Source organism: Pongo pygmaeus, chromosome 19 (genome assembly GCF_028885625.2).
Source record: "Pongo pygmaeus isolate AG05252 chromosome 19, NHGRI_mPonPyg2-v2.0_pri, whole genome shotgun sequence".
Taxonomy (NCBI): domain Eukaryota; kingdom Metazoa; phylum Chordata; class Mammalia; order Primates; family Hominidae; genus Pongo; species Pongo pygmaeus.
In genome coordinates, this window is record NC_072392.2 from 78,874,868 (window position 1) to 78,902,553 (window position 27,686).

Consider the following 27,686-nt stretch of genomic DNA (forward strand, 5'->3'; position numbering starts at 1 on the left):
AAAAAAAAAAGTATTGGCTCTGATACATTTGTTCCACATTACTACAGATATCTGTAGAAAGCTGACACAACCTAGGTCATGTGACAGATGAGAATGGGTTAAGACAAAGCATGTATCCGAGTTTTTTCCTGGGTTTTACTTTACAACTAAAATGTGGGATATTTAACTCTGGACAGTTTGGTTCTCTTCTCCTTGTGCTTTATTACCTCCATCTTTTTAAATTTGGGGGTAATGTCATTGATAATGCAATGTCTATTCTAATAGACTACTTTGATTTTTCTGTTTAGAGTGGAACTTTTAGATAACTCTAAAGTTCAAAGCTCAAGAAACTCTCAGAATATGGCTTGTTGCTAACTGAAAACACTTCTGTTTCCTGAATTTATCTGAGAGGTTTTTCTTTAATCTTATTCTATTTTTCTTCCTTTTTTGTACCTTTTTGATATGGAATTTAAATCCATGGTTATAATGACTAAATTTTTATTCCTTTTTTTTTTTTTTTTTTTTTGTAGACAGAGTCTTGCTCTGTCCCCCAGGCTGGAGTGCAGTAGCACGATCTCGACTCACTGTAACCTCTGCCTCCCGGGTTCAAGTGATTCTTCTGCCTCAGCCTCCTGAGTAGCTGGGATTACAGGTGCATGCTACTAAGCCTGGCTAATTTTTTTTTTGTGTTTTTAGTAGAGACGAGGTTTCACTGTGTTGGTCAGGCTGGTCTCAAACTCCTTACCTCGTGATCTGCCTGCCTCGGCCTCCCAAAGTGCTGGGATTACAGGCCTGAGCCACTGTGCCCGGCTGACTAAATTGTTATTCTTATCTAATACGTACATTTTAGGTTGCAGTTAGGATTACATCATTGTATGGCTATCACAACTTTGGAAGCAGATGTTGTTCTTATTTCCAGAGGTCAGTTTATATGTTTAGGATCACATAAAGTAAGTAAAAGTGAGAACTTGTCTCCTGATCTTTCCTCTGTTTCACACTGCTTTTGAGCTAGGTAGTGAGTACTTGCGAGTGTTTTTTCATGTGACTCAGCAATTTCAAGATTTCTCATTCCTGTCCCACAGTGACCCTAACTCTTTCCCTGAAAACTGTTAATCTGGCAATTGTACGCTCTGGGATGATCTCAGTTTTATTTGAATCTTTTGGTTTTTAAAAGTTATCTAAATAACCTGGAGATTTCAGAACTTAGATGTCTCAGGATTTCCTGCACACTTGGAAGTAGCACATAATCCTTTGTCAATTTATCTACCAGTTTGAATGTAGCACTGTGTAGCTCGCTGTGAACAGTCATTTTACTTTAGTTGGCTAATAGAACCTTTGTTTCATTAAAAGGAAAGAATCGAGATGGGACTGAAATCAGAATCAAAGTTGAAATTACCACCATTCGGGTTTTTCTGGCATATTTGTTGCCTTAATGAGATTTTTAAAAATTTATTTTAATACATCAGGGAAGAGAAGCATAATCCACCAGCCCTGTTCTACTGGATTTACATACAAATTTCCCATCTTAGAATAGAGTTAGGTGACTTAATTAGAGGCACTAGGCCTGGTAGTCAACATGTGGTGTTCCATGTGGTTCAATGTCTAGCTTTTGGTGTTACTTATCTAATAAATACAAAAGAGTTGATATATTGATAATCCCTTTTAAGCCATTGACTATTAATAACTTTAAAGAACTAAAAAGAAAAATTAATTTTTAGCCAACATGTAAGCTGAACCCTGAATTTGCAAGAAAAAAAATAATTACTTTTACTGTATGATTTCAGTGTGTTTATAGAGGGTGCTTTTTTTTTTTTTTTGGAGATGGAGTCTCACTCTGTTGCACAGGCTGAAGGGCAGTGGCGTGTGATCTCGGCCCACGGCAGCCTCCATCACCTCCTGGATTCAAGCAATTGTCTTGCCTCAGCCTCCTATGTAGCTGGGATTACAGGCGTGCGCGACCACGCCTGGCTAATTTTTTTATTTTTAGTAGAGATGGGGTTTCACCATAGATTTCACCAAAGAGAAATCTTAAAATTGTTGAGTCACATGAAGAAAACAACAAAAAACCACTCACAGGTACTCACTACCTAGCTCAAAAGCAGTGTGAAACAAACACAGGAAAGATCTATATTCTTAGAGTCAACAGAGCATTCTAAATTCTCTGTGGTAATAGTCTGTGTAAAAAGAACGATTAAAGTATAAGTTCATAGCTAATGAAATATTTATATACAACAAATATTTCTTATGTAAACCAATACTAGCACATAGCTGGTTAACATTAAGATGTACTATTCATGTGGTGTCACAAAAGCAAATATTGATACTGCATTTAGGTAACCAAAAAGTAATTCATCGTGTAACATTTTAATGAATTTTTGTACAGCACATGCAGACAAAGCCACTTTTACCAATAAAAAGTTTATAAAAGCAAGGAGCAAAATACGAGTGGAAAAGAATTCCCACTCAGGTGATAACTACAGTATATATAGTGCATATTTTTGTATGGACTAGGATAAAGCACACATTAAAATCAAACGTTCTAAGGCATTCTAGTGTCCTACTCAGACACATAGTTAAAACAGTTATTTCACTAATAGCACAGAAACAAGCAACAGGAATGAGTAGACTTATCAGTGTTAGAATCCACGTGATTTTCTTCATTATTGATAATGACTGTATTAGAAACCAAGTCCTCATTGTATTTAAAGTATCGTTCTGCAACCTTAGTCCTGTGTTCTTTCCTGAAGTCTGTATGGTATAACATTAAACATGTCCCTAATGTTCAATCTGTGTCCCTTGTTTTGAGGTGTAAATTGTCAGAGTGATAAATTTACACTTCGAATATTGAGGAGGAAGTCTGTCTTTACCTCTGATAAGCTGAGTTTATATAGCTTGTTTTTGTTAAGGAACAAAAGATGTGAAGCTCTTATTCTTGTGTTACTGTTTTGTGGTGCTCTGCTCTGCCACTGGAGTATGGTAACATCTTCATATCTTATCCAGACTTGTTAACTGTACACCTCTCACGCTTAATAACAGCTTAGCTTTCTGCTCATATTGCTGGTATTTTGAACAAGATACTTTTTGGACGCTTGAGTTGAGGTTTTCCATTTTTCATTGGAGATGATCAGAGTTTGAGCAGCATTATGGAAGAACAATGTTGTAACAACTTTCTCCTGGAAATCACTTCGAGTTCTAAACCATCATATCACAGATACACTTGTAAAATGAAACTTGTTCATAAATTGGGAATTGTTAGTATTCCTTAGTGCTGCCTTGCCTTTCTTTAATTAGTTTATTAACCATATTATCCAAAACATATTATCAGGAGGCTCACTTTGTATTGTTATTTAGGTAAATACCTGTGTAGGGGACATAAGACTTTCATTAATATCCAAGAAAAAGTGTATTTATCAAAGTTCTTGTGAACTAAAATGTTTTAAGTAATTTTCTTTTCCTTTTGTATTTTCAAACAAAGGAGCTGCATGGTTCCTTAAACATTAGAATGCCAGGATGAAAAAGGTTTGAGGGGAGTTGATTGAGGAATAGTAGCATGATTGACTGGTGTTGGGAAGAGCAACTAAGGAGGCTGTTGGGGTTGCCCAGTGGTGATAGATGGGGACCTGGTGTGGTGGTAGTTTTAGGAATGAAAGGAATCTATAAATCCAAAAGATTTTGCAGGATAGAAAGGTGGTAAGCCTTGAAGAGTAAGCAAAGGTGGGAATAAAATACAAGGGTTAACTAGTTTTGTCTCTTTGTGGGTAGGGGGCATTTTTCTTGTTCAAGAATGATCCCTAGGTTCTTATTCATCTCTTGAGATCATTTCCTGGATTTAGGGTAGAGCTGGACCTGCAGCCAACATTGAAGCAAATAACTGTACTTTAAAAGTATCTTTTTATCTTGAAGTGGTTCCATCAAAATTAGGGAACTGTAAAATGTCTTCTTTCTAAAAGAAGAGACATAATTGATAATTATCACAGTGGTTGATTTGAATGGTTTATGTTTGGTCCATACAAAAGTTAAAATACCATTACGATCCTTGGTCTTAATTATTATGGTATGATTAAGTATTAATTAATGTCTTACTCTGTCGTGGTCAGATTTGTTCTTCTTTATTTTTGACATTTTGTATTTTGCGCCTATGGGAGACTGTGTTCAAGTTCACCTGTAGTCATAAGTTTTAGCAGTGAATGTGTATATCCTGATGGGAAGTGGGACTGAGGGCTGTGTGACTGCTGCTGCTTTCTGGGAAAATAGTTTTGTGGTAGATTATGAAATATTTAGATTACAGAATATAGTAGACACCATGTATCCCCAGTCTAATATTTAAACAGTGTTAATGTTGTCACATTTCCATCTTTGTTTTTTTACATGAGAAGTCAAACATTATAGGTAGAGCTAAAATCCAACTTCTCCATCCCCTTTCCAGAGCTAATGAGGAGCTTGATTGTAAATTTGTTGTATATCAGTTTTGTGCATTTTGAAATATATTCATCACTTATCTGTATTGGTAACAATCCTTATTAATGTTTATTTGTTTATTTGTTTTTGTGCAGCTTTTGCATTCCCCATTGTTGAGATTAGGTCATGTTGATACATATAGTAAATTGCTAGATAGTATTTCATCAAATTCCTTTACTACTTGTGTGTACTTAATCTTGTTTAGTTTTTTTTGTAGTTGTTTCATTCAACATTGTGTTCTTAGATTTAATCATGTTGATACATATAGATACCGTTAAATTTTATTTTTATTACTATAGAACTATTAAATGAATAAATTATAATTTACCAATTTCAGCAGAATTAGAATATAATTAGTTTTAATCTATTACAGACTCTCCTCCAGTGAACCTGTTTCCTCATGCAGAGGAATGTGTAGTTTATGTTCTCAGAAACAGAATTTCATGGCTGGGCATAGTGGCTCTTGTCTTTGGGAGGCTAAAGGTCAGGAGTTTGAGAACAACCTGGACACCATAGCAAGACCCCATCTCTACAACATTTTTTATTAAAAATTAGCCAGTGGGGCCAGGCTCAGTGGCTCACACCTGTAATCCCAGCACTTTGGGAGGCCGAGGTTGGGTGGATCATGAGGTCAGGAGATAGAGACCATCCTAGCTAACACAGTGAAACCCCGTCTCTACTAAAAATACAAAAATTAGCCAGGCGTGGTGGTGGGCGCCTGTAGTCCCAGTTACTCGGGAGGCTGAGGCAGGAGAATGGCGTAAACCCGGGAGGCGGAGCTTGCAGTGAGCCGAGATCCTGCCGCTGCGCTCCAGCCTGGGCGACAGAGCAAGACTCCGTCTCAAAAAAAAGTTAGTCAGGGCTGGGTGCAGTGGTTCATACCTGTAATCCCAGCACTTTGGGAGGTCGAGGTGGGTGGATCCCCTGAGGTTGGGAGTTTGAGACCAGCCTGACCAACATGGAGAAACCCCGTCTCTACTAAAAATACAAAATTAGCCGGGCGTGGTGGCGCATGCCTGTAATCCCAGCTACTCGGGAGGCTGAGGCAGGAGAATCGCTTGAACCCGGGAGGCGAAGGTTGTGGTGAGCTGAGATTTCGCCATTGCACTCCAGCCTGGGCAACCAGAGTGAAAGAAACTCCGTCTCAAAAAAAAAAAAAAAAGGAAGAAAAAAAAAAGCCAGGTATGTAGTATGCTCCTGAACCTAGCTGCTTGGGAGACTGAGGTGGGAGGATAGCTTAAGCAAAGGAACTCTAGGTTACAGTGAGCTGTGATTGCACCACCATAATCCAGCCTCAGTGATAGAGTGTGAGACCCTGCCTCTCAGGAAAAAAAAAATACAATATCATGATGGTTGGGTATGCACATTTTACACCTTGCCAAGTATTTTCAAATTATTTTTCAAAAATGGTGGTTCCAGTTTTAACTGTTACCAGCAATATATTAATTGCTCTTTTCCATTTCTCACCACCTGTTGGCTTTATCAGACTATGCGTTTTCCCATCCAGATTTCAAACAGCATCTTAATGTTTTACCTAATATTGATATTTTAACCAAATTTTAACGAGATGACACATTTTTATATATTTATTATTTGCCTTTTATATGAATTTCCTATTTCTGTTAAGATTGTCTTTTTTTCTTTTAACCTATTTCTGAGAGTTCTGTTACATATTCTGATGTTTAATTGTCAGTTATATGTGTTAGATATCTTCCACCAAAATGTAGTTTGCCTTTTAACTTTATTAGATTTTCTATTGTATGTTGAAAAGTAGGTGATATCTTTGTGTCTTATCTAAGAAATGCTCCCTGCTCTAAGTCCCGAAGATATTCTTTTAAGTTTGACTGTTCGTATTTAGCAATTTGAAATGCCAAAATTTTGTAATTATATCATGAAGAAGGGAACTAATTTTATTTTTTCCTTTAAAGAACTGGCCAGTTTAGTACTATTTATTGAGTAGTTTAATCTTTTCTGCAGTGATCTGATTTTTAAAAAATTTCCTGGTATCTTTTATGTATCTAGTTCTACGTTTTGAGGCTGTCTATAGTTTTGCAGCAAATCTGGCTATCTGGTAATGTGTATTTGCGTCATGCCTTCTTCTTCCAAATTTCTTGCTGTTGGTCCTTAATTCCATGTGAACTTTTAGATCTGTTTCTCAGCTTTCATTAAAAATACTGTAGGCAATTTGATTGGAATTTCTTTGAATTTATAGATGTTTATGAGAATCGCCATCCTGAAAAAATGTATCCTACCATTTGTATAGATCTTCATGCTTTCAGGTGTTATTTTCTCTGTAAAGATATTTAATATATCATTAGTTTTGTTGGTGTTATGAATGGTACTTAATGAATATTTTCTACTTTATTAGTTTTTAAATATTCTTTACTGAACACTTGCTGAATTCTTTATTAGTTTTAATAATTCTTAGTGTCGGTTGGATTTCCTGTATAGATTATTCTTAATGTATGTTTTATTTTGGCATGGACAATAGTTTTATTGTCCCAGACAACAATAGTTTTATTGTCCCAGAGAAATTAATGAGATTTCAGAGAAACTGTGTGCCACAGGATCAGGATGCTAGAAGGCAGCTCCACTTAATTTGGGAAATACCTATTTGGAAGTTTATATCCATGTGCATCCTGAGGAGTGGGAGGTGTGTGTCTCTCTCTTGGGTTTTTCTTGACACTAGAGTTAGTCTCCAAGGGCCTTTAAAAGTTAAATTCCACTCCCCACCCCCCAATCTGGTATAGATATTACTGCTACTCTTGGATTTCACTCAATTTATTTCCTTTTAGGAGACGCAGGTCAGAATGGAAATGGGCTGCAGATCGGGCAGCTATTGTCAGCCGCTGGAACTGGCTTCAGGCTCATGTTTCTGACTTGGAATATCGAATTCGTCAGCAAACAGACATTTACAAACAGATACGTGCTAATAAGGTAAGGGATAAGTATCTGGTGTTTTTAAATGCTGCCGGAAACTATCAATATCACTTTTCTCACATCCCCTCCCACCTCATAACCCCCATAACCCCCTTCTTAACAATTGCAAAGTAAATGGTTTAATGACCTGATATAGTGGTTTAATTTGTTTAAGAACCTGATGCAGCTGCGTGTGGTGGCTCACTCTTGTGGTGATCCCAGCATTTTGGGAGGCCAAGGCAGGAGGATCATTTGAGCTCAGGAGTTCGAGACCAGCCTGGGCAACATAGTGAGACCTTGTCTTTACAAAAATTACAAAAATTAGCTGAGCATGATAGCATGTGCCTATAGTCCCAGCTACTTAGGAGGCTGAAGTGGGAGGATCGCTTGAGCCCATGAAGTGGAGGTTGCAGTGAGCCAAGATTGTGCCACCACACTCCATCCTGGACAACTAAGAAAGACCTGTCTCATAAAAAGGAAAACACTATTAGAATATAATGGTTAATTGAACGTGTATTTAGAACAAAACTGTGTGGGTATCTGAGCTAACAGGAAACAAGGAAAACAGACTGAATAATGCAAGCAAGCCATTGATGTTAACTGTCATATTTGTTAGATTTATATTTGTTAGTTCCCTGTTATAAAACTGCCACATTTCGTAGAACTTAAGATGCTACTGATTGTAAGATGTACCATTATTTTAAGTGCTTACTGTGTCTCAGCAGTGTTCTCAAAAATCCTACCTTCATGAAGCTTACATTCTTGCAAAGTATTTTTTATATTAGCTTGGTGTGGCTGAACTCTGTCTTTATCTAGACTCGTGTCTAGAAAAAGTCTATTGCTACTAAAAATAAGGGTCAAAATGCCTTTTTGACCTTAGTACTAGTCAAAACCTTAAGAAAATGGCTTTACTGTGATCAGTATCCATTAAATTAATTAGTAGGCCAGAAGTTAAAGGTTGATCAACTGATAAAATGAACAGAATAATCAGGGTTTGAAGTGAAAGTTCTGTGGGCTATCTAATCATTAAACTTTTATTCTAAAAATGTCACTGCAGACTTTAGCTTCTTTCCAGATTGGAGATACATACACACATACATATATATATGTATATATATATTTCCCCCTCCCCCCAAAAGTTCAATAGAGCATACTTTAATTGAGGACACAGTCCAGAGGGCTCACTTTTTTATTCTTACTAGTTTGTTCCCTTAGGGTAGCGTACAAATTAAATCCTGATTTACTTATTTAAAAATTAGCTGGAACAAAACTAATAAACATTGTAGATTTGGTGAATATTTTGCTTTCCCAAGTCTTCACAAAGGAAATTTTAAAGTGAGATTTGTAGAACTTGAACTGGAATGGTGACTAAGAATAACTAGGAGGTGACTGGATATGCCTATACTGAGGAGAAAAACAAAGTCTTTCTCTATCAGAGACACCTCTTCAGTGTCTGTTTCTAGGTTTTTATAGCCAGTAGTTAAGTGGGAATTTCTATATTTGAGAACTAGAGTCTCTTAGTAACAACTGAGATTAGTACAATAGTAGTCATAAGTGTTGCTTCATCTTTTTATATACATTCATAAATATATATATATGTGGGTTTATATATGTGTATATGTTATATCATCTTAGTTCCCTGTTATAAAACTGCCACATTTCATATAACTTAAGATGCTATTGATTGTAAGATGTACCATTATTTTAAGTACAACAAAGAAGTTATTTCAGTTAAACTAGGGCATAACAGAAATGGTAAAATGCATCTTGATTTAAAAGTTGTTGACATGTGGGGAGAGTACCTCTTAGAATTGATGAAATACTGTGTATCAATTATCAGGAAACTTTGAAATTACATAGAAGTATAAAAGACACCCACCCCCCCACCCCCCAAAAAAAAACCAAACAAAAAACAAAAAACCCAACAGCTCAAAATTATCTCGCTACCAACATTATGGTACATTTTCCTAGCACATAAGTAATTTGTTCAAATACAGTCATGTTACGTATGTGCCCTGAATATTTCCCAGTTGGTTTTTGGAAAACATTTTTAATGGCTGCATGCTATTGGCTTTCCTTGTTGACTATTTAAGTTACGTTTATTATTAAAATTAAGTATGCCATGATAAATATCTTTATCTCAGTCAAAGGTATGAATGCTCTTTTATGTTCTTAATGCATACTTTAGAGAAGTATTTTGGCAGTGCCAGTTTATAGTCTCACTAGCTGTGTATAAGAAGATACTCACCTCATTTGGTTCATGCTTTATTCTTCAGCTCATCACTCAGAAGTAATGACAGAGCAGTTTTCAGAAACTTTGAAAATATCAAAATATCTGAAAAGTATTTCTAAATATCTGGAAAATAATCTGGAGTTTTGTGTATACCATCACACATTGCTTAACGAAAGGGAAACTGAGAAATGTGTCGTTAGGTGATTTCGTTGGTGTGTGAACATCATAAGGTGCACTTAAATACAAGCTGAGGGCCGTGCGCAGTGGCTCACGCCTGTAATCTCAGCACTTTGGGAGGCCGAGGCATGGGAGACCAAGGTGGGTGGGTCACCTGAGGTCAGGAGTTCGAGACTAGCCTGGCCAACATGGTGAAACCCCTGTCTCTATGAAAAATACAAAAAAATTAGCCAGGTGTGGTGGCGGGTGCCTGTAATCCCAGCTACTCGGGAGGCTGAGACAGGAGAATCACTTGAACCCGGGAGACGGAGGGTGCAGTGAGCTGAGATTGTGACACTGCACTCCAGCCTGGGCAAGGCAGAACGAGTTTCTGTCTCAAATACATACATACATACTTACATACTTACATACATACATACTTAATACATACAAGCTGAGGTGGTGTGGCCTACTATTCACTTAGACAATATGGTATAGCCTATTGCTCCTAGGGTATAAACCAGTACATCATGCTACTATACTGAATACTGTAGGCAATTAGTGGTAAAGATTTATGTATTTAAACATACCTAAACATAGAAAAAATACAGTAAAAATATAGTAGAAAAGATAAAAATGGTACACCTGTGTAGGGCACTTACCATGAATGGAGATTGTAGGACTGGAAGTTGCTCTGGGTGAGTCGGTGGGTGAAGGGTAACTGAATGTGAAAAGCCTGGGACATGACTGTACACTACTATAAACTTTATAAACACTGTACACTGAGGCTACACTACATTTATTTTAAATATTTTTTTCAATAATAAATTAACCTTAGCTTACTGTAACTTTTTGCTTTGTAAACTTTTAAGTTTTTAAAACTTTTTGACTCTTTTGTAATAACACTTAGCTTAAAACACAAACACATTGTAATTGTACAAAAATATTTTCTTCGCACCTTGTTCTACAAGCTTTTTTCTATCTTTAAAACTTTCCATTTTAAAATGAAAGTTTTATTTTTTAAACTGTTTTGCTAAAAACTAAGACACAAACACACACATGAACGTAGGCCCACACGGGGTCAGGTTTGTCGATATTACTGTCCTCCACCTTTGCATCTTGTTACACTGTTAGGTCTTCAGGGCTAACAACACACACGGAGCTTTCATTGCCTGTGACAGTGCCAACAGAAGGACCTGCTGGAGGCTGTTTCACAGTTCACTTTTTTTAATGAGTAGAAGTACTCTCTAAAATAACGATTAAAAGTATAGTATAGTAAATACATAACACTTTATTATCATAAGAAATAAGTGTTTTTAACCGTAACATAGCTTTTTATTATCAACTATCATATTCTTAGTGTACATAATTGTATGTGGTATACTTCTAATAGCAGCACTGTAGGTTTCTTTACACCAGCATCACCACAAACACAGGAGTAGTGCTTTGTGCTAAGACAGGTATTCTTCAGCTGTATTAAAATCTTATAAGACCATCATTGTATATGTGGTCTGTCATTGACCATAATGCTATTTGGCACATGAATGTATGTTGATTATCCAAGAGTTTCATCATTCAAAGAGTATTGTATTAAGCACCTATACTTGGACTTGGTAAATTTTTGCTTCTAGTTGTGGCTTTGCTACCAGCTGCTTACATGAACCTTGAGAAGAAAAGTCACTTAACATTTCTGAGCTTCAGATTCTTGATGTGTAAAATACATCATAGATAATCTTTTACTTCTCAGAATTCCGATAGGAAGAATAAAACTAGGTTGATAGTTCCAATAAGTAATGCATCAAGAAAATTCACAGCTTTCCTTGTTGTATTTATATATTTCTTTTTCAACAAACGGATTAGTTTCCTAGACTGCCATAAGAAACTATCACAAATGGGATGGCTTAAAAAATCAGAAATGTGTGCTCTCACCGTTCAGGAGGCCAGAAGTCTGAAATCATGGTGTCAAAAGGGCCATGGTCTCTCTGGAGGCTCTAGGGAAGAATCCTTCCTTGTCTTTTTCCAGCTTCTGATATTGTGCTAGTCCTTGGTGTTCCTTGGCCTGTAGCTACATCACTGCAGTTGCTGCCTCCATCTTCACGTGACCATCTTTCTCTTTGCGTCTGTGTCCAGATTTCCATGTTAGAAGGACACCAGTCATATTGAATTTAGGGCCCACACTAAATGGGGCTTCATATGGCTCTTCATAACTTGATTACATCTTCATAACTTGATTACATCTGCAAAGACCCTTTTTCCAAACAAGGTCATATTCACAGGTTCTGGGTGAACATAAATTTGGAAGAGACAATATTCAACTTGCTCTAACAAGCCATGGAATTTTTCCCCAATGATATATTCACATGCATTTAGTCTTTATGTAACACTGTAATTAACAGAAGTTTTTGAGCACTTGTGATATGTCAGGCACTGTGCTAAGCATTTTACTCTCATTCACGATTTTCAATCGTGGAAGGTCAGAGCAGTCAAGTAGTTTGTTCATGGTTATACATCCAAGTGAGTGCAGAGCTAAGATTTGAGTATCAGGCTGCAGAGCTGTTGCTCAAGTTAGTAATCACTTTAAGTGCTTGGGTTTTTTTTTTTTTTTAGTTACTGAAATGGAAGAAATTTTTTCCTACGTGTTTTGGTTAAGTGGGTTGGTGTTCATATTTTCCATGCTGCACCAAGATTTCCCAGTGCTTCCTGGGTTGTGCAGGTCTTTTTATTTTGAGATGAACCTAGGTGACAGGCTGAATCTTGGTGATAGGCTGTTGAGTTATAATTTGTCTTTGGGTGGGAGATTGGAGGGATGGTGGGGCTTTGTCTTTTTAAAGATTTACTTTGTTGCTTATTAACATTTATTTTATTTAAGTGGCATATTACCAAAAATATATATATATTTGTGACTACTGCTAGGAGATTCTAGGATCCAGACACCAGTTTCTGTTCTGTCAGAAGGTAGGTATTACCTTCCAAGCTGTGAAGTGAGTAGAGTCCCTTTTGGGAATAATATTGCTCTCTGGAGAAAGAATATAACTTCTAGGAACTCCTCTGTACTACTTCTGCATGCTGTTGTGCTCTTTTAATTTTCATAGTTTGTCAGCTTGTTTTTTAAAAAGAAACTCTTCCATGCTTTAGAAGGAGAAAGGAAAACAATATATGTACCTTGAGTGTATACTAATTAAAGGTTTACTCATGTATGTTTGTTTAATGATCAGAATAAATCTTCAGAGGCTTGTAAAAGGCAGAGCTAAATTTAAACTCAGGACTTTTTATCTGATTCCAAAGCATTTTTTTTTCTAACATACTTTGCTGTTGTGTCCTTTTCATCATTTCACTGAAACATGTTTATTGAAATTTCACACCTGGTAAATAAGGGGAAAGAATAGGGACTAAGCAGTTTTTAAGAGGCAGGGTCTTGCTCTGTTGCCTGGGCTGAGGTGCAATGGCCAGATCATAGTTCCCTGTAACCTGAAACTCCTGGGCTCAAGCTATCCTCCTACCTTAGCCTTGCAAGTACAAGTAGCTGGGACCATAGGCAAGTCCCACCATGCTTGGCTAATGGTTAAAGGTTTTTTTTTTTTTTTTTTAAAGGATGGGGTCTCGCTGTGTTGTCCAGGCTGGTCTCAAACTCTTGATCTCAAATGATCTTCCTTGCTTTGGCCTCCCAGAAGCACTGGCTTGACTCTACATTGTTTTTTAAAATCTCCTCTTCTGACTGCTCTTTGAGATTACACAGCTGTAGCTGAGGATGGAAATGTTATTGAGGATGGGAAGTGGAAGAGCATTGAAACTTTTGAATAGGGAAGGAGCTGAATGGGAACCGCAGAAGCTTAGAACACCTTTCTCTTCAAAATTTTTGTAAAGTTGTTGAGGTTCTCATCTTAATAGGGTTTTTAAAGCGCTTTAGACAACTTATCTTTTCCAGGTAGCCCAGGGTGATTCTTGTGGAACTGGTCTGCAGTGGGCTCACTGGTTTATCTTGAGATGCATAGGGAAGATTGACCTGATAGAGTGATGTAAGGAAGTGTGTGAAATTGCCTGTTAGCTGTATTGCAAATACAGTTAAGACAGGGTTCATCCACAGAGGAATCACTTAGGAGGTATTAAGGCTGCGTGTAATTGTGACCCATTCCAGTTCCTTTGGTCCTTGTGTAAAGCAGAAGCTTGCTTCACTCTTGGAGTTTTCTAGGCCTGTGCAGCCTAAGCATGATCCTGGCTCTGACTCAGGACATGGTGAAGGAAAAGGAGACTCTTGACCTTTTTCTTCGGCTTCTACCGGTTGCTATTTCATAGTACAGCAGCCCTAAGTTTATTGCCCCCAGGCTAATGCCACAGCTATTCAACATTGACCCAGTTTAAACCTGGAATGTTAGGGAAGCCCACGTTGGGGTAGCCATGACAGGTGTGGAGTAGAACATTATGAAGTTTTCTCAGCTAATGCTAACCTTTCTTTTCATGGTTATTAAACATGAGTAAACTTTATCTGAAATAAATGTTATTGTGGCATATGAAACATTGTATACAGAAAAGGGCAAAGTCATTAAGTATATAGTTAATGAATAAGTATAGCTCAAAATATATTAAATATATTTCGGGGAATGTTAAGTAATTATGTAGACCTCCTCTCTAAAGCCTCACTTCCATCAGTCTCTTCAGTTAGGCTCTTTTCTGCTCTGACATCACCTTCTCTCAACTTCTGTTATAGTACTGTCATAATACTTTGTCTCTTTGTCTGTTCAAGGCTGGATGAACATAAGCTCCTTATGGTAGAATCTGTTTTTATTTTATTACTGTGTTTTCACACTACCTTGCACATGGTAGCCACTCAATAGATGCTACCTGCATGAATGACTCTTACCTACTTGGATGCTTTTTATTTGCTCAGCCTCTTTTTAGCTGTTTTCATCCTTTTTGGTGTGAGTTACAGTATTAAATTAGAGGATCCAGTGTTTGGTTTTGAATGCCGTAGTGAACTTACATATCTTGGGGGCAGTGGACAGTGTATAGATGATTGTTGGTTGCTTCAGTGTAACACTTGAGCACATATTTTCAAAAGTAGGTTTAATTAAAACTAATGTGTATTCAAATGTCCTCTGAACAAATTAAGAGGAGTTCCATTCTTCTGGTTGTGGAAGCTAGAAACCTTGGCAGTGTCTCTGACTCTTTTCCCTCCTATCTTGTAAGCACATTGGCATAGCTGGTTGATTCTGTCTTCAAATAAACATTCAAGCAGGGGCACGATGGCTCATGCCTGCAACCCGGCACTTTGGGAGGCCAGGGCGGGTAGATCTCTTGGCCCCAAGAGTTTGCAACCAGCCTTGGCAACATGGTGAAACCCCTTCTCTACTAAAAATACAAAAAACTAGCCAGGCGTGGTGGCATGTGCCTGTAGTACCCCCTCCCACTTGTATCTCTCTCTCTGTCTCTCCTGGGCTTAAGTGATCCTCCTGAATATCTGGAACTACAGGTGTGACATTACACCAGGCTAATTTTTTTAATTTTTTTTTTTGTGGAGACAGGGTTTTGCCATGTTGCCCAGGCTGGTCCTGAACTCCTGGCCTCAAGCAGTCCTCCTGCATTGGCTTCCCAAAGTGCTGGAATTACAGGCATGAGCCGTCACTACCAACCCCACCATTTCCACTTCTTAATCCCCTCACTATCCTATATTTTGTTCTCTTTAGCATTTAATACTTTCTAATGTAGTACATAACATTTACCTATTTACATTGTTTTTCTTTGCCCCAGTATTAGAATGTAATAAGCACTTTGAAGGATGGGTTAGGGGAGAGGGATAGGTCTCTCATTTTTTCTTGTATCCTTAGCACCTAACAAATGCTGATGAGTGGATAAATGATTGAATTAACTGAACAAAAGAGAAATGAAATATTAGTTAGATCCAGACTTTTGCCCCAGTTCTGCCATGTATTGGCCTGTAGAGACATAAGCTTTGACCTACATCCTCTGTGGGTCTATAAAATTATGTCAATGAATAGATGGTCCCTACCAAGTTTTATTATACTCTCTTAGGAGAAGGTGTCTTTATAATCTATCTGAGGGTTGTATTTAGAAATTATTCTGTAGTTTAAGGAAAAATTCTTCCCTTTGGAAAATACTGACTGTGTCCTTACTTTCATATAACTGAAAAAGAAAAATTGAAGGAGTAATTTTATATCTAATTGTTAGATTTATCTGTCTTCTGGCGATAATTATTATAAAGTTAATATTTTCCTGTTAGGAAAAAAATTATACAACTCAACAAATACTTGCTGTGCATTTATTTTCTTGGTGTATGACTCTGCTAAGGGACATGGGGCATTTAAATATATTTGTATTTTGTCCACATCTTCAATAAACTAACATTAGTTAACAATTAAAGGCTGGGTGCAGCGGCTTGCACATGTAATCCCAGCACTTTGAGAGGCTGAGGCAGGTGGATTGCTTGAGTCTAGGAGTTTGAGACGAGCCTTGACAACATGGTGAAATTCCATCTCTACCAAAAAATAGAATAATTAGCTGGGTGTGGTGGCTTGCACCTGTTATCCCAGCACTTTGGGAGTTTGAGGCAAGTGCATTACTTGAGTCCAAGAGTTCGAGACCAGCCTGAGCAACTTGGTGAAACCCCATCTCTACCAAAAAAACACAAAAATTAGCTGGATATGGTGGCATGCACCTGTTATCTCAGCTATTTATGGGGTTGAGGTGGGAGGATCACTTGAGCCCGGGAGGGGGAGGTTACAGTGATTCGTGACCACACCACTGCACTCCAGCATGGGTGACAGAGCTTGACCCTGTCTCAACAAACAAGAAACTGAGGCAATAATAAGTGAAATAAATAATGTGGCATAAAATTATGAATGCTCTGGAAATGAGATTTAAATACACAGAAAGTAAGATACAATCACCATGCTTTAGGAGGTCTGGCAGTGTGGATAAAGCAAGTAGGAACTCATTAACCTGGGACATTTTCTTGGAAGGAGGTGGGACTTGTTGAAAATCTCTTTGGAAGGACGAATGGCAATTTGGACTGATAAAATATAAAAATCAGTATAAATAAAGATGAACAGCTCATGTTTTAACCTTTAATTCAGTTTTTTTTAAACCTTCTGCTGACTAATAACCCCTACCTCCAGCAGCAGCAACAGCTTCACATACATTGAAACATTTGTCTAGGAGATGATGAGATTGGTATAACACTAACAGAAATAATTGGGGAATGTAGTTGGAAATTGATCTTTAAAATGTTAGGAACCGGTTATGGGAAAATTTGAATAATAAAATGATTTTTGGCTTGCTTTGTACAGGAAGCAGGAAGGCAGTTTGGGCCCTTAAGTAGGGAATATCTGTTGAATACATTTTGAGAAGGCAGTGGTGTACAAGATAGCTGTCTTTTGCAAATAGTTTTTACTTGGACGTGATAAAGTTTGTAAGGTATATTTTATGCTTTTGATTTAGGGAAGAAAATATTTTGAAGCAGAAGTTCTTTTAACCAGAGAAACTTCATTTTAAAGGCTAGGGTTAATGTTTCTTGCTTACTAGTTAATGGCCTTTCTCTTGTTTCTGAGGAGACTCCAATTCTTTTTTTTTTTTTTTTTTAATTTTTTAAATTTTGAGGTGGAGTTTCGCTCTTGTTGCCCAGGCTGGAGTGCAATGGCGCAATCTTGGCTCACTGCAATCTACACCTCCCAGGTTCAAGCGATTCTCCTGCCTCAGCCTCCCAAGTAGCTGGGATTATAGGGGCTCACCACCATGCCCAGCTATTTTTTGTATTTTTACTGGAGGCGGTGTTTCGCTGTGTTGGCCAGGCTGGTCTCACACTCCTAACCTCAGCCTCCCCAAGTGCTAGGATTACAGGTGTGAGCTACCACACCCAGCCTCCAGTTCATTTTTGTTGTTGTTGTTGTTGTTGGAAATAGAGCCTTGGTCTGTCGCCCAGGCTGGTGTGCAATGGTGTGATCTTGGCTCACTGCAACCTCTGCCTCTTGAGTTCAAGCGATTCTCCTTCTTCAGCCTTCCGAGTAGCTGGGACTACAGGCATGTGCCACGACGCCTGGGCAATTTTTGTATTTTTATTAGAGATGGGGTTTCACCATGTTGGCCAGGCTGATCTTGAACTCCTGACGACCTCAGGCGATCCACCCGCCTCAGCTTCCCAAAGTGCTGGGATTACAGGTGTGAGCCACCATGCTGGGACTTTCCAATTCATTTTTGATATGGGCTAAGTGTAGTCGTATTCCAGAATAGGTAGGCAGTGCTTCTTTTGCTTCAAGAGAAAAAGAGATACATACTTCTTTTTAAAAAACTGAAATAAAATTCCATTTTTCTTTCTTAATGTTTTCCCCCCTTTTCTGCAGCTCGTATTTCATATTGGTTTTTTAGTTACAAGGACCCCAGGGATGGATCATCTGGCTTAGTGGCTCATAAGAGTCTGTTGTATGGCCTAGAGAGCTCAGACTAATAGTCACAATCCCTAGTCCCCCAAATCTATTCTTTAGGATGTTCTTTGAGCCCAAACTAATCAAGTCTAGTGTTTTTCAACTTTGCGAGTTTAGGACTTACCAGGGGAGATTTTAAAGAATAGTAGAATATACACCTCTGGGCATGGTGGTAGGCATCTGTCATCCCAGCTACTCCAGAGGCTGAGGTGGGAGGATTGCTGGAGCCAGGAGTTTGAGATCAGCCTCGGTAACATAGTGGGGATGGGGGGGTGGGGGAGGAGAGAGAGAGACACCTACCTCCATGTACCCACCATGTCCTGCCCCCCTTCCCCCCATAAAAAGGTAGACTACCTGGCCCCACCCCCAGAGGTACTGAGTAGATGTTGGACCTAAGCCAGTATAATTTGATAAGGTTCCCCAGGTGATTCTGATATTAAATTTCCGTTAAGAGCTTCTTAATCTAGTTCTCTATTTTTTAGGCCAGAGAAAGAGATTGGGAACCCTGATCACTTGCATCCCAGTCTTTCGGTTATATAGTGTCATAGCCTTGTTTTTGTCACCTCTTCTTGTATACATGGTGGGATTCATACATAGTATTTTGTTTTTTTCATAATAAGATAACTTCTGCCTTTACCCATCCTGGCTCATTATACCTACAATGGGGAGGACTTATGGGTTCATTTTTAATTTCTTTTTATGTAAATTGTTTCCTGGAATGAATTTCCAAAGGTCTGAATTTGAAATTGTCAAGCAGGAACTTAATCCGAAGTAATATTTATGCTTATGAAAAAAGTAGGTTCCTTTGGGCCAGCTTTTAAGAAGCTCTTGGTTTCTGATAAATTGTAGGGGACTGTTCCACATTTGTTTCATTCAGTTTTGTTTGTGCAGGTGTAGGGTTGAGTACATGATTAAGAATAGTAGCATTTTCAGCTTAGTAAGTCATAAACTGCATTTGTTGGCTACAAAAACTGCATTGCTGCTGTTAATCTAGTGGAGTCTAGTAATATGGTATAAATGCCATAATCTGGTAAAGATTTCATATCTGAAAGATATGAATAAAGATGCTAAATGGCTGATGAACCATGTAGGTCAGAGCAGTCAAGTGGCAGAGAGGGGAGCCTGGGTCTGCTTCTTGTTGAAATAGCACTTTGGGGAAACAAAGCTGCTGCTGGTGTAGTTTGTTTCTGAACCATAGGGTAAGGAAGAGGGGACCTCTAGTACACCAACAGTCCTTTTGAGACTAACTCCTAAATTAAGTTTGAAATTTATACTGCTCACTTATGCTATTTTTCTCCTCTCTATCCTGCAGGGGTTGATAGTTCTTGGGGAGGTACCTCCCCCAGAGCATACAACAGACTTATTTCTTCCACTTAGTTCTGAGGTGAAGACAGATCATGGGACTGATAAATTGGTAAGTATAAAAGATAGAAAGGGTGACATGCGTGAGAATTAAGGGTGTTGGCACACCGTTTCTTCTCTGTAACTAGGATCCTTGCATTGGCTGAAGGAGGGGAACTATATCTACTTTTATCACTTTTGGCATTTTAAGATCTGAATTCCTGAATAGGGAACCTAGGGCCCCTCCTGCAGCTGTGTAGCTGACCATAGGATTAAAAGCAGCTCCAACTCTCAAGACACTACAGCCAGAGCAAGTAAGGCATTAGGGAGTATCATTGGGAATCAAGAGACCTGGGTGTGGCTCTGACACCTGAGACATAAGGTCACCTTTCTGGGCCACTCTAATATATTATAGCCTTCTCATTAAAAGGTTAGACTAGAGGTTAAATTCACAAGAACATTGAAAATGGTCTCTATGGGTGACTCACTTTTATTCTATAATGAGCATTAAACTGTTATTTTCTGTTTCCTTCTGTATCCTAGCTCTACTGTGATTCCTTCTCTTTCCTGGTTTCTCTCAATACCATAGTTAATTTTCTTTCTGAATTCCAAGAGCACTTGTTCTTTCACTTTTTTACTTTGCCTAAAAGGTTACTGGGTTTTATGAATATTCATATTTCTTGATTTAAGTCTCCATAACTTAATTAGAAATTCCAGAGTCCCACAACAGTAGTTTATTATTTTGATTACTCTTCAGATAATAAAGCTAGTATGAAGTGATGGCTTTTTAAATGGTGAGTTAAGCAAGCTGTTCTTCTATCTGCAAATAAACCAACCTTATAGTTCTTTTATTTATTTTAATCATTGTTAGCAGGAACTCATGATGTGGTGGAAACTAAATTTTCTCTGAGGCAGATATTGGAGATGTTTAGAACTTGGAAAGATCTCTCACCTAATTTTGCAAGCCAGCCACTGTTGCTAGAGATAAATGTGAAGACACTAGAAGATTGATATTTCTTAACTGGAAAGTAGTTTTGAATAAATTAAAGAGCAGAATGCCAAGTTTTGCCACTATTTAAGTCGTAATATAAGTTCATTGCATGCTGTTTACAGAATTTTTTTAAGTTGTTAATGAAACTTTTAGTGAATGGTCTAATCAGGGTAAAAATTGTTAAGTGAGAAAGGAAACATAGATAAATTGGTGGTATGGGTACAGGAAACATGAAACATGAGGCATATGTGATAGGGGAGTTAAGTTCTATGTAGATACTTATATATTTGTATATAAAATTTAGGGATTCCAAACTTTTTTGAGTAATCTCCCTATAGTCATGTTTTCTCTCACCTCAGCACTTCTGAGGGACAGGGCATAACAGTCCTCCATTGTGTTACTGATTCTCATTGTCTTAAAAAATCCACAGTGATTGTGAGACAGTTTATACAGATTCACTTGTATATACACACTCTTTAGGAGCTTGTTCCTTTCCCTACCCTTCATTCATTTACTTGTGTGTTAAATTGTAAGATGCCTGTGTGTGTATTAAATTGTAAGATTCCTGTGTGTGTATTAAATTGTAAGATTCTTGAAGGTCAAGACCGTCTTTCCCTTTGTGTTGGCCATACTAGTTTCTACATTGTGCAATAGAATGCTTTTTGGATTGAGTAAAATAAATAATGAAAGCAACTAAGTATACACTGTCACTATTTTGTCAAGGAGAGATTACCCCTTCCCTGTTTTCATGAATTATCTACCCTTTATGAATATATTCATGCTTTCTGAAAAGCGTTCAGAAAGTGTTAAGAGAAGACGGGGGCTAGGGGGTGGGGTGGGGGGGAGCAGGGACAATACATTTCCATTGTTTATTATTAGTAGAATGGGCGCAGAGCATATGTTTCTTAAAAGCTATTGACTTAAATTTTTAAAATGCCAAATATTTGCAAAGCTGTGCCTATGTCAATTGCCACGCAAAGTTTTTCTGTATAAGAAGGCAGTATTTAACTTTGCTTGTTTGTTCCCCAGGTTTTTTTGTTTTGTTTTGTTTTAAATTTTAGGAAAGTGACTTTTCTCAGTTTTGCTTAAAAAAAAAAATTAGGTTGCCCGGGACAGAGAGCAACTGTAAGTTTTCATACCCACATGTAACCAGCCTGTTTTCCATTTTGTTAAATTTTTCCCCAAATGGAGGTAGGTGTATTTATTCCTTTTTTTTTTTTTTTTTTTTTTTTATGACAGGCTCTTGCTCTGTCACCCAGGCTGGAGTGTAAGAGTGTAATCGCACAATCATAGCTCGCTTCAGCTTCAAACTCCTGGACTGCGCTTGTTTATTACCCAAAAATATATTTGAAGACTTGTAGTTTAAAAATAATAATGTCAGAGGTATTTTCTGTTATGTTTAATTTTTGTATTCTCATTTCTGAAACTCAGCTGGAATTAACAAAAAAATCAGTGTCTTTAGAATTGTCAAAATATAGTTTCAAAACATTAGATATAATTCTTTTCTTTTTCTCTCTCTCTCTCTCTCTCTGTCTCTCTCTCCTCTCTCTCTCTTTTTCTCCGTTTCTTTCTTTCCATCTTTTTAGACAGGGTCTTACTCTGTCACCCAGGCTGGAGTGCAGTGGTGCGACCTTGGCTCACTGCAGCCTCTACCTCCCAGGTTCAAGCGATCCTCCCACCTCAGCTTCCCAAGTAGCTGGGACTACAGGCATGTGCCAACACGTCTGGCTAATTTTTGTATTTTTTGTAGAGATGGGGTTTTACCAAGTTGCCCAGGCTGGTCTCAAACTCCTGAGCACAAGCAATCCGCTGGCCTTGACCTCCAAAACTGCTGGGATTACAGGTGTGAACCACTGCACCAGCCTAGACATAATTCCTAAATATATAGTGATTTACTGAATAACGAGGGAATCATGATGGTGGCCAAATTGTTAACAGTATTTTAATACCAGATAAAAAGGAAGAATGCAGGAATATGATTACACAGCATACGAAAGTTATTAATATCCTATAGAACAATAAAGCTGTAACTTTGGACATTGTTTTCAACAAGATGCAAACCAACTTTAACTTGTCAGCATTCTAAAATAAACATCCAGGAACACTTCTGGGCCCTAATCAATTATAGATAGTAGGTAAAACAAAGTTAAATAATTTATGGAGAGTCAGATGATTCCTAGGTGGGCTTGTTAGGTAATGTCCCAGTGGTACACTGCAAGGATACATAGTCTTTTTGCTTTATTTCCAAACAGGATGATTGTTTATTGACAGAACTAGTATATATCTGCTTGGGTCTTGAATACAGTACAGATATTATTGAACTAAGTTGTTCTAAAAGGACCCAACCTATGAGCAAAAGAACTGGAGACTGAATGCATGGGTGAACCTTTTTTGAGTCATGGAGCAAATCAAGGAATATTTTCTGGGTTAGGGAAGTGGGTACTGTTTTTATACCACAGAGTAGTGGGTTATAGAAAGGGAAGGCCTAAGGAGGAATGCCTAGAAAAATGCGTCTTTTTTTTTTTAACCTCTTCATTCTGACTTCTGACTCAAAGGCACTTTTAAAGGTGTAAAGCTAGCTGAGGGAGAGAAAACTTATGGGCCTCTAGCTTGGTAGCTGCCGATAAGTCGTGTGTACAGATAAATGCTTCTGTGAAATTTAAGACTCCTTTTGAACAAAGAGGGTGTGCCCTTGGAAAGAGAGCATGTAAAAAGCGGTTGAGAGTTGTTCTCTAGTGTTCTGAAACATGCCTTTTATCTTCCCCACCTTCTCATTCTCTCTCTTCAATAAATAGAAGCCTGCTTTCCCCTGCTTAAGAAAAGGTAATGAGCAAAGAAGGGCAAGCTTGGAACCTGTGCATATTACTAGGTAAATTACTCAACAGTGTCAGCAAAATTTCAGACAGAAAGTATTGCCAGGAAGAGATGAGAGCATTCTCAGTCCATGTGCCCCAGAGCTTCTAGAATTCAATAGTCACAGCTTCATGGGCTTGTATATTATCAGAGGATGGAGTTCAGGGCTGCCAAGTAGGTAGAAATTGAAGGAGGGAATAGTGGCAAAGAGGGAGCTATGGGAGATGGGGAGGGGCATAGGCCCACAATCTATTTGAGCCCCTTTCAGATCTTTGTACTCACCCCTGACCTGCACATGTTTAGGGAAGATTTTATAGGGCGTAGTGGAAAGCAGTAATTGGAAGGCTGAAAGAGCTGATCAGAGAAGATCATCATTGCCTAATGCAGGGAAGGCAGAATTTGGAGTTTGAATTCCAACTAGACTTGGCAAAAACCTGAGGGCTTTGATTGAAACCAATAAAGGCTCACACTTAAAGAGTTAAAGAATGTTTCCCAGGACGAAGGCATTCACCATAGGATTAAGGAGGGAACCAAAATAGACTCCAGTATGCTTTTATAAAAACAAAACTAGCTCCACAAAATGAAGGTAACCAGGTAGTAGTAGTATGCCTGCTAGAACAAAAATCAACACTCTTTAGGAAAAGCTAACTAAATTCAGATTCTCTATAATGTATTGCATACATTGTCTGTATACAATAGAAAATTACCATACATATGAATAAACACGAGAATATGATTCTTAGTCATGAGGAAAAAGAAAAAAAAAGGTGGAAAAAAATTGAGGAGCTTAATGGCTGGATTTTTGAATTTAAAAAGTCAGTTTACAAATGTATGAAACTTTAGGCCGAGCATGGTGGCTCATACCTGTAATCCCAGCACTTTGGGAGGCTGAGGTGGGTGGATCACCTGAGGTCAGAAGTTTGAGACCAGTCTGGCCAACATGGTGAAACCCTGTCTCTACTGAAAATACAAAAATTATCCAGGCATGGTGGCAGACACCTGTAATCCCAGCTACTCAGGAGGCTGAAGCAGGAGAATCGCTTGAACTCAGGAGACAGAGGTTGCAGTGAGCCGAGATCGTGGCACTGCACTGCAGCCTGGGCAACAGAGTGAGACTCCGTCTGAAAAATAAAATTAAAAAATCATGAAACTTCGAGAATAATAACCATGAGAATCACATCATTGTAGTAAAAATCGTGAAAATCAAAGGTGAAGACAACCTTATTCCTGAGCTGTGATGCTGTTTAAAAATTAGGAAAAAAAACTAACGCCTGACATCACACTACTTGGTGAAAGTGCTTTTTTTGTTGGCCTACAATTAGGAAAAAAATATATCCTAAAAACATTGTAGGCTGGGCACAGTGGCTCACGCCTGTAATCCCAGCACTCTGTGAGGCCAAGGTGGGCGGGCCGCTTGAGCCTCAGAGTTCAAGACCAGCTCCGGCAACCTGACGAAACCCCATCTCTACAAAAAATACAAAAATGAGCCTGGTGTGGGGGCGTGCACCTGTAGTCCTCACTACTCTGGAAGCTGAGGTGGGAGAATTGCTTGAGCCCAGATGGTGGAGGTTGCACTGAGCTGAGATCATGCTACTGTACTTGAGCCTGGGCGACAGAGTGAGACCCTGCCTCAAACAAACGAAAACATTATACTCTGTCTTGGCTAATGCAATACTGCAAGAAAAAAGCAATTAAAGGCATGGAAATTGGAAAAGGTAGGGCAAAACTGCTTGTATTTGAAGATGTGATACATAGAAACCCCATGGAATTGCCTAAACCTATGAGAATTAGATTTAGCCAAGGTTTCCAGATACGGGGTCAATATATGAAAGTCAATTCTATTTTTATTTATTAGAGCAAACAACTGAAAAATAACCCGGAGAAACAGTTCCATTTGCAGTAGCATCAAGAAACATAAAATACTTAGGAATAAATCTAACAAAAGACATTAATGACTTTATTGCTGAAACCATAAAACTTCTGAAAAAGATTACATAGGTAAGTGAATGGAGATGTATGCTGTATTTATGTGTTAGAAGAGTCAATGTTAGACACACAGATTCAATGCAAACCCAGTGAAAAATCCCAGCAAGATTTTTTGGTTTATGTTGTGTTGTTTTTGGTAACAATTGAACATTGATTTTCAAGTATGTATGGAAACGTTAAGTATTTTCAAGAGCCAAAACAATTTCTTTTTTTGAGATGAAGTCTCTCCCTGTCACTCAGGCTGGAGTTCTGTGGTGTGATCTGGGCTCACTGCAACCTCCACCTCCTGGGTTCAAGTGACTCTTCTGCCTCAGCCTCCTGAGTAGCTGGGATTACAGGCGTGTGCCACCACACCCAGCTAGTTTTTGTATTTTTAGTGGAGATGGGGGTTTCACCATATTGGCCAGGCTAGTCTTGAACTCCTGACCTCAAGTGATCTGCCTGCCTGGGCCTCCCAAAGTGCTGGTATTACAGGCGTGAGCCACTGCACCTGGCCAATAGCCAAAACAATTTTTAAAAACAAGAACTAAATTGAAGGAGTCACACTCCCCTCCCACTACCTGATTTCCAGCCTTCTTACAAAGTTAATTTAAAATTTATAATTTGCTCTTAACAATATTCGATAGATAATGAAAGTTAGTAAAAGCTAATTGTTATTGTTCCAGACTGCACTTTGTGTCTGAAAGACTCTTAAGTAGAACCAGGTATCTATCTTTTCTTGAGTGCTTCTTGTTCTTCCAACAAGCATATAATGGGAGTGCTGGAGGGAGTCAGTAAAGGCAGCTTCTTAGGGAAGGATGTACTTTTTTCTGAGTCTTATGGACTTGCTGAAGGATGGTGTAGGGAGTAACGTGTAATGCAGCATAGGCTTGAAAGAACCTGGCATTATCGGGGAACTGCAAATACTTTTCTGTGATGGAGTGTTGGATATTTCGGCCAATTCAGAATGGATTCTATATTTATCTTAAGTGAGTACTGTAACTGATAGGAACCTGTAGACTGTACAGATTTATGTATGAATGAAGTTTGTTTTATTTATGCTAGATACATTTTTTCTTCATTCCTTTAAAATGTGATTTTAGGCTGGGCACGGTGACCTAAAATCCCAGCACTTTGGGAGCCAGAGGTGGGCAGATCACCTGAGGACAGAAGTTTGAGACCAGCCTGGCCAACATGGTGAAACCCCGTCTCTACTAAAAATACCAAAATTAGCCAGGTGTGGTGGTGTGCGCCTGTAATCCCAGCTACTCGGGAGGCTGAGGCACAAGAATCACTTGAACCCAGGAGGCGGAGGTTGCAATGAGCCAAGATTGTGCCACTGCATTCCAGCCTGGTCAACAGAGCGAGATTGTGTCAGAAAGAAAGAGAGAGAGTGTGTGTGTGTGTGTGTGTGTGTGTGTTGAAATAGTAGTACAGAGTCTCCGTATAATTTTCACCGAGCTTTCCCTAATCTTAACACATCTTGTCACAATAATCGTTAATTATCAGAACCACGAAATTAACATTGAACTTATACAAAGTAATAGACATACTTTATTTGAATTTCTGTATTATTAGTTTTCTTATTAATGTCCTTTCTGTTGTCCAGAATCTATCATTGCTTTTAGTTTTTGCGTCTCTAAATGTCCTTCAATATGTGAGCGTTCTCAGTTTTTGTCTTTCATTACTTGGATACAAGATATCTGGTCAGTTATTTTGTATAGCGTTCCACAAATTGGTGTTTTCTCATTATTAAAGAAGTTACGCATTGTTTTACAGGAATGCCACAGAAGATACTGTACCCTTCTCTACACCACAGGGGGTTCATGATGTTGACTTGTCTTTCTAATAGTGATGATAGGTTTGTTCCCTTGGTTAAGGTGGTGCCTGACAGGTTTCTCCTCTGTAAAATTAGCATTTTTCCCTTTGTAATAAATGACAATAGAGAGATTTATTTATTTATTTAGAGATAGGGTCTCACTCTGTCACCCAGGCTGGAGTGCATTGTCGCAGTCACCACTCCAGCCTTCACCTCCCTGGCTCAGCTATCCTCCCATCTCTCGGCCTCCCAAGTAGCTGGGATTACAGGCATGTGCCACCATGCCTGGCAAATTTTTATGTTTTTTGTAGTGACAAGATTTTGCCATTTTGCCCCGGCTGGAATAAATGACTGTCTTATAGGGAGACACTATGTAAATATTCTGTTGCTCATTATATTTTTACCCATAATTTTATTGTTCACTGATGACTTTTTCCTACAGCAATTATTGCTGTGTTGTTTACTAAAGGGTGGTTGTTCTACCTCCTACCTGTATTAAATGGAATTCTGTTAGGAAGAGATGTCTTCCCCCCTCATTTA

General features: G+C 38.4%; 1 protein-coding gene across 20 annotated transcripts in view; it reads left to right on the forward strand.

Annotated features, from left to right (window-relative positions):
- The window catches only part of KANSL1 (KAT8 regulatory NSL complex subunit 1), a 197,017-nt gene that overhangs the window by 120,962 nt on the left and 48,369 nt on the right, over positions 1 to 27,686 (forward strand). For 16 of the 20 annotated variants that reach the window (XM_054458820.2, XM_054458836.2, XM_063656802.1 and 13 more), the window contains 2 exons: positions 7,233 to 7,374; positions 19,490 to 19,591. In XM_054458820.2, coding sequence (XP_054314795.1) covers positions 7,233 to 7,374; positions 19,490 to 19,591 — 244 coding nt within the window. The remainder of the gene's footprint in view (positions 1 to 7,232; positions 7,375 to 19,489; positions 19,592 to 27,686) is intronic. The other 4 variants (XM_054458829.2, XM_054458831.2, XM_054458827.2 and 1 more) reach the window with 1 other exon arrangement.